Source organism: Aedes albopictus, chromosome 2 (genome assembly GCF_035046485.1).
Source record: "Aedes albopictus strain Foshan chromosome 2, AalbF5, whole genome shotgun sequence".
Classification (NCBI taxonomy): Eukaryota; Metazoa; Arthropoda; class Insecta; order Diptera; family Culicidae; genus Aedes; species Aedes albopictus.
In genome coordinates this window covers 163,973,615-163,981,508 of record NC_085137.1, presented here as the reverse complement: position 1 = coordinate 163,981,508, position 7,894 = coordinate 163,973,615, and the positions used below count along the sequence as shown (strand labels likewise).

At 47.9% G+C, this 7,894-nt stretch overlaps 1 protein-coding gene across 1 annotated transcript; it reads left to right on the top strand.

Moving 5' to 3' along the window:
- The first annotated feature begins 5,512 nt into the window (after positions 1 to 5,512).
- LOC115258804 (lipase 1-like) lies at positions 5,513 to 7,894 on the top strand. Its single transcript, XM_029859231.2, has one exon. The coding sequence runs from the start codon at positions 6,097 to 6,099 to the stop codon at positions 7,060 to 7,062; it is 966 nt and encodes a 321-aa protein (XP_029715091.2). The 5' UTR covers positions 5,513 to 6,096; the 3' UTR covers positions 7,063 to 7,894.

Below are 7,894 nucleotides of genomic sequence, written 5' to 3'. Positions count from 1 at the left end.
GTAAAATATTATCTCCTGGGCGCCCATTAAAAACACCACCCCCGGCGAAGACTGGCGCTCGAGCCTAGCTATTTAGCACTGTAGTTGGAGGAAATGCCAATGCAGAACCCGTAGCTTCCGGGAAGGTAAGCCCAGCTCCCTGGGTTAGTGGGTTGGTGTCAGGCCCTGCGAGCCAGCCGTAAAAAAGACTAGCACCGGAAAATCAACAAGAGAAGAATGCGAACCGATACCAATGGCGACGACCACAGCGACGAAAATGGACTTGCGATTGGAAGCTCGGTACGTGGAACTGCAGATCTCTCAACTTCATCGGGAGCACCCGCATACTCGCCGATATACTGAAGGACCGCGGGTTCGGAATCGTAGCGCTGCAGGAGGTGTGTTGGACAGGATCTATGGTGCGAACGTTTAGAGGTAATCATACCATCTACCAGAGTTGCGGCAACACACGTGAGCTGGGAACAGCTTTTATAGTGATGGGCGACATGCAGAGGCGCGTGATCGGTTGGTGGCCGATCGACGAAAGAATGTGCAGGTTGAGGATCAAGGGCCGATTCTTCAACATTAGCATAATAAACGTGCACAGCCCTCACTCCGGAAGCACTGATGATGACAAAGACGCATTTTACGCGCAGCTCGAACGCGAGTACGACCGCTGCCCAAACCACGACGTCAAGATCATCATAGGGGACCTAAACGCTCAGGTAGGCCAGGAGGAGGAATTCAGACCGACGATTGGAAAGTTCAGCGCCCACCAGCTGACGAACGAAAATGGCCTACGCCTCATCGATTTCGCCGCCTCCAAGAACATGGCCATTCGTAGCACCTTCTTCCAGCACAGCCTCCCGTATCGTTACACCTGGAGATCACCACAACAAACGGAATCGCAAATCGACCACGTTCTGATTGATGGACGGCACTTCTCCGACATTATCGACGTCAGGACCTATCGTGGCGCTAATATCGACTCCGATCACTACCTGGTGATGGTTAAACTGCGCCCAAAACTCTCCGTTATTAGCAACGTACATTACCGGCGGCCGCCCCGGTACGATCTAGAGCGACTGAAGCAACCGGATGTCGCCACCGCATACGCGCAGAATCTCGAGGCAGCGTTGCCGGACGAGGGTGTGCTCGATGTGGCCCCTCTAGAGGACTGCTGGAGTACAGTGAAAGCAGCCATCAACAACGCAGCCGAGAGCACAATCGGGTACGTAGAACGGAGTCGACGAAACGATTGGTTCGACGAGGAGTGCAGAGCGGTTCTGGAGGAGAAGGATGCAGCGCGGGCGGTAATGCTGCAGCATGGAACCCGACAGAATGTGGAGCGATACAGACAGAAGCGGAAGCAGCAGACCCGTCTCTTCCGGGAGAAAAAGCGCCGCCTGGAAGAAGCGGAGTGCGAGGAAATGGAACTGCTGTGCCGTTCACAGGAAACACGCAAGTTCTATCAGAAGCTCAACGCATCCCGCAAAGGCTACGTGCCGCAAGCCGAAATATGCAGGGATAAGGAAGGGAGCCTCCTGACGGACAAACGTGAGGTGATCGAAAGGTGGAAGCAGCACTTCGACGAGCACCTGAATGGCGAAGAGAATGTAGGCACGGAGGACCAAGGCAGCGGAGGAAATGACTATGTTGGTGCAGCAGAGGACGGGAACGAACCAACTCCCACGCTGAGGGAAGTTAAGGATGCCATCCACCAGCTCAAAAACAACAAAGCGGCTGGTAAGGACGGTATCGCAGCAGAACTCATCAAGATGGGCCCGGAAAAGTTGGCCACCTGTCTGCACCAGTTAGTAGTCAAGATCTGGGAAACCGAACAGCTACCGGAGGAGTGGAAGGAAGGGATAATCTGTCCCATCCACAAGAAAGGCGACAAGTTAATGTGTGAGAACTTTCGAGCGATCACCGTTTTGAATGCCGCCTACAAAGTGCTATCCCAGATCATCTTCCGTCGTCTTTCACCTAAAGTAAATGAGTTCGTGGGAAGTTACCAAGCCGGTTTCATCGACGGCCGGTCGACAACGGACCAGATCTTCACCGTACGGCAAATTCTCCAGAAATGCCGTGAATACCAGGTCCCAACGCACCACCTGTTCATCGACTTCAAAGCGGCATACGACAGTATCGACCGCACAGAGCTATGGAAAATTATGGACGAGAACAGCTTTCCCGGGAAGCTGACTAGACTGATAAGAGCAACGATGGACGGTGTGCAGAACAGCGTAAGGATTTCGGGTGAGCTATCCAGTTCATTTGAATCTCGACGGGGACTACGACAAGGTGATGGACTTTCCTGCCTACTGTTCAACATCGCCCTGGAAGGTGTTATGCGACGAGCCGGGCTCAACAGCCGGGGTACGATCTTCACGAAATCCAGCCAATTTGTCTGTTTTGCGGATGACATGGATATTATTGCCAGAACATTTGGAACGGTGGCAGAACTGTACACCCGCCTGAAACGTGAAGCAGCAAAGGTCGGACTGGTGGTGAATGCGGCTAAGACAAAGTACATGCTGGTAGGTGGGACTGAGCGAGACAGGACAAGCCTTGGCAGCAATGTTACGATAGACGGGGATACTTTCGAGGTGGTAGAAGAATTCGTCTACCTCGGTTCCTTGCTAACGGCTGACAATAACGTGAGCCGTGAAATACGAAGGCGCATCATCAGTGGAAGTCGTGCCTACTATGGGCTCCAGAAGAAACTGCGGTCAAAAAAGATTCACCCCCGCACCAAATGTACCATGTACAAGACGTTAATAAGACCGGTGGTTCTCTACGGACACGAGACATGGACGATGCTCGAGGAGGACCTGCAAGCACTCGGAGTTTTCGAGCGACGGGTGCTAAGGACGATCTTCGGCGGTGTGCAGGAGAACGGTGTGTGGCGGAGAAGAATGAACCACGAGCTCGCTGCACTTTACGGCGAACCCAGCATCCAGAAGGTGGCCAAAGCCGGAAGGATACGGTGGGCAGGGCATGTTGCAAGAATGCCGGACAACAACCCTGCAAAGCTGGTGTTTGCAACTGATCCGGTTGGCACAAGAAGGCGTGGAGCGCAGAGAGCACGATGGGCGGACCAGGTGGAGCGTGATCTGGCGAGTGTTGGGCGTGACCGAGGATGGAGAGCTGCAGCTGCAAATCGAGTATTATGGCGGCAAATTGTTGATTCAGTATTATCATGAATTTGATGTGAACTAAATAAATGAATGAATCCTACTTGATTGAACAATGTTGCTTGGGATGCAATTCATATTGAAATATGTCGCATTTTGAATGCGTATGAGGGGGGTCACTTTGAGAATATTGTGTGTTTTTTTAAATATTTTGATGGCGTTTTTGTAAACAAATCGGTTTCATACCTATGCAGTTCCTATTCACTGAAAAAAATCATTAAGGCTTGGATAAAACTGAAAACGTTACTTAGTCGTGATTTGCCGATTGGCAGGCACAGGGTTTGTATCATAGAAAAAGAAGCTGTTTAGTTGCAGTACTTCTTGTTTTAGTGACGGATTTGAATAGTAATCTTATACATGTTCATTGTTCATATAACAAAAACAGTTTTCACTCTAGTCCACTTTTTAAGTTTTATTTTAATGTGTGCCAAATTTCTGATTGATTGGAGCAACTATTTAATTATGCGCAAACCGTTCACTCTGAGGTTATCCTGGAAAGTATTTTTTATCACATCGCCTGCATGTATACACAAAGGCGCGTGCCGCAAAATTTGGCCAAATCGGAGGTGCGTTTCCGTTTTTGACTGTTTCTCAATGATGCGGGCATTGTTTTTATTACTTTTTTAGTGTTTTGAAAAGCTTAAACCTTCAACTTTCCATTAGTGGGTTCAGAATTTTAATTCGTGTTCGTAAACACTGCGAAATAACGCTGCATTTATGTAAACGGTCGGCATCGGGCCCAGTGGTATGGTTTACAAAACGGCAAATAACTTTTGAAAGAAGAAAAAGACATCTCTAATTTTTTGATATGTTTTGTATAAATGTCCCAGCTTTCAATTGATGTAAAAATTTTGAAAATCGATGGTTGCCCTCATGGTGAAAAAAATGTTTTGGTATAAAAATCCAAGATGGCGGCCAAAATCAATATGGCCGACCCAATTTTTTATTATTGTAAATAGTAGCTCTATCTTTCCTCTTTTCAACAACAATTCGTTTTGAGGCGTTTTGTTGGAGAAACTTTCGAGTTATAACGGTTTAAGTGAGTCACCATTTGACCATTATCGAGGGGTCTGCAAAAATTGTTGTGGCTCTAACTAACGGGGGGTCCATCAATTTGAGTAACCAAATGCATTTTTCTTACTTTTCAGGCGAGGGCTTTCAGAAAATCGGCACCTTACACGTTTTTGAAGACAAGGTGTAAATAGTGGGCCGGTCTCAGCGAGAATTACCCTTAAGCGAATTAGAATAGAAAAGGTTGAAGACTTATTTTTTAAGGTCATTTGTCTGGATAAAAAAGGGTCGATTTTTTAACCTTCCGTTTTTTATCTGTATTAACGAGATGTTCAGCCACGCTTTACGGGTTGCAAAGGAAGAACCCACATTTTGTGAGTTTGTCGGCAGTGGGTTTCGATCCCAGATCTTTGGCGTGATAGTCAAGTGTTCTAACCATCACACCACGTCCACTCCTCTTTTTATCTAAAGCCCATAATAGAGTGATTCAACTGCACATTCAGCATGATACCGTCAGCGCAATCGACTGCTTGCCATCTTTTACATTCAAAAATGTTTTTCAATCTTCTATGAAGCACGTAACATGTACGTGTAATTCCCTCCTACCCACATTCCTCAAGCTGGCTGAGTGACTGACTGACTTAGTGCCGAACCTCAGTACCGACCCTCATCAATCCGGAGGGAGGACACGTGCAAATCCAAAAATAAGACAAAAAAAATCGAACACAACGGAAATAAATGGAACCAATCAATCGGGCAACCCACCAGCAGAAACCGATCGAAGCCGAACATGTTCGGTTAAATTTTAATGAATCCATTAGAAAATGGGTTGGCAATTGTGTCATACCTAGCTGAAAAGAAGAAAGTGCTCGCTGCCGACGCCGCCGCCACCACCGCACCACACCATAAGCGCTCCGGTAATGTGCGCAATTTGAGACAATCAAAAGCAGCGAGTTTTGCTTCTCCGCTGGCTGCTTTCGGTTCAGTGGCGTTCGACGTTGTCGTCTGTCTGGTCTGATGGGTTGGCGTATGGTGGAGTGGAGAGTGTTATGCAATGCGTCGCCCGTTTGCCGTTTTTTGAACGGATTAAAGTGAGTCAAATGAATGAGTAATTGACCCGGTTCGGTGGTGCGTTCGTCGAATCCGGATCGATTGATGGGACGAGGGGGGATGATGGTTTTGTAATTGAAAATTGACAGAAAGGAAGGTACTGCGCGCGCGGTGATGGGTTTGACAAGATTTTTGAGCATGACATGACATAAAAGAAGTAATTTGAAGTGATCCAGGATCTAATTGTGATTTTTCTTGTCTCTTTACAGGTAACTACTTCACAACGGATGTGTGAATCAAATGAAAGTACTGGTATGTCAAATGACTCAACTAACAATAACATTAGTTACATAATGTTTCATAAACAATTCTCTATGGGACGTTTTACTTAAATCACAAAAAAAATGTACAATGTTGCACACAAACGAAGTCAAATGAGAATTAATGGCGAAACGAATGTCTCACATTGATCAGCTACCTACAGTTTCAGTAGCCAACCAAATCAAAATAGAATCTTCACGCCCTGTAATCACAATCCAAGCGCAAACATACGCATTCTGTTTGTCCGTCATTTGATCATCAACTGTAATGCCCGTTGTGTGCAGTTTTCTGTTACTACCGTTGTTCCTGTTTATTTCACCCGTGTCACCCCTCGATCAAAATTGGACAAGATATTTGGTAACTTCAACAGGCGGCCTAACTTTCCTGGCATCTCAAATCACCTTGATTCCGCATCTTTCAGCGCCGATCGATCGAGAAGCATGGGTACCCAGCTGAACTCCATTCCGTCACCACCAAAGACGGCTACATTTTGACCATAAGTCGCATTCCGTCTCCCCGGAAAACCCCCATTCTCCTGATGCACCAAGTGTACGGCTGCTCCGTGGACTTCACCATCCTAGGACCCGGGAAAGCCATCGCTCTCTTAGCTCACGATCAAGGCTACGACGTCTGGATGGGCAACGTGCGCGGCAACATGTTCTCGCGCGATCATGTCAGCTTGGACCCCAACAAGAGTGCCTTCTGGAAGTACAGCTACCACGAAATTGGATCCTTCGACGTCCCGGCCATGGTAGACTACATTCTGCACCTGACCGGGAGAAAGCGACTGCACTACATCGGCCACTCGCAAGGTTCCGTAGTGTTCCTGGTGATGACCTCGATGCACCCGCAGTACAACCAGAAGATCGCCAGCGCACATCTATCGGCTCCCCCGGCATTCCTCTCCAGATCAACAGCCCCGGTAACCTCCATGAGTGGCGAGATCCTCTCCGCCCTCCTGCTAATGGACAGCTTAGGTGTCCACAGTATCGGCGATCGGTTCAATAGTGAACCGCTGATGTACGTGAAGCGTGCCATCGATGCGAGCGTCATCCGCGAGGAGTGGATCATGGAGACCGCGTACTATCTGGCTGGCGAAGATCGCGAAGGCTTCAACATGTCCGTTATACCGGACCTGACAGCGGCCTTTCCGGCAGGTGGCTCTCTGAGACAATTCACGCACTACGTCCAATGTCACCGGTCCGGGCGTTTCGCCCAGTACGACTATGGACGGGAGGGGAACTTAAAACGGTACGGACATTCGACGCCGCCGGCTTATCCGCTGGAACTGGTGACGGTCCCGGTGGCGATGTACTACGGAAGTAACGATCAGTTTGTGGCGGTGGAGGACGTGGATCTGCTGGCGAAAAAACTGCCCAATGTGGTGCTGAAGTATTTACATCCGAATCCCAAGTGGAACCATATTGACTTTCTGTACGGGAAGGAGGCTCCGGAAGTGTATCGGAAACTGCTGGGGCTGATTCATTCCTACGAAAGACGGTGATGTGGTGGACATCTTCAATTACTATTTGAAACCGTTACCGTTGTGCTTCACGTTTCAGTAAGTCAATAACCTTCACCATGCTATTTCGAAAAACTTTGTTTTTTTGGACATTTGGATACAAATTTCGTCTTGAATTCACTGATTCTTTTGTTTGGCATTACATTACAATTATGTATAATGAAACTTTATAAACAATTCCTTGCCACAACACACGAATCGTGTCTGCAGTTCTTCAATCTCGCCCGCGTCCCACAGGTGCCAGATTGTTCTGCACCTGGTTCTTCCACCTTACACTTCCTATATTACGTATGCTTCCAGTTTTAGACACCTTCCGGATGCTAGGTTCACCGTAGATTGCAGCGAGCTCGTTGTTCATTCTTCGCCACCAAACACCGTGCTCCTGCACACCGCCAAAGATGATCCTAAGCACCCGTCCATGATTCCCTCCGTCCGTGATTTTCCATAGTTCTCTGCCGTCGATACTGTCGTATGCCGGCTTGCAGTAGATGAACCTGGTGCGTTTGGTTTGGAGGATATACTGCAAGGTGAAGATGTGGACCACTGTCGAGCGGCCGTCAATGAAGCCGGCTTGATAACTTCCCACAAAACTATTTACTTCAGGTGGAAGGCGACGGAAGATGTTCTAGGATATCACTTTGAAGACAGTATTCAAATTTGTGATCGATCGGACGCTCTCACAATAAACTGAGAACATTTGTATCAACCCATTGTACGGACTCTTCTTATTAAATATTGAGTTAAACATATGAAAGTCCTTCGATGTAGGCTTCAAACGTACTGGGATATCTGTTTAGTCCAGCCCCAACTGCTT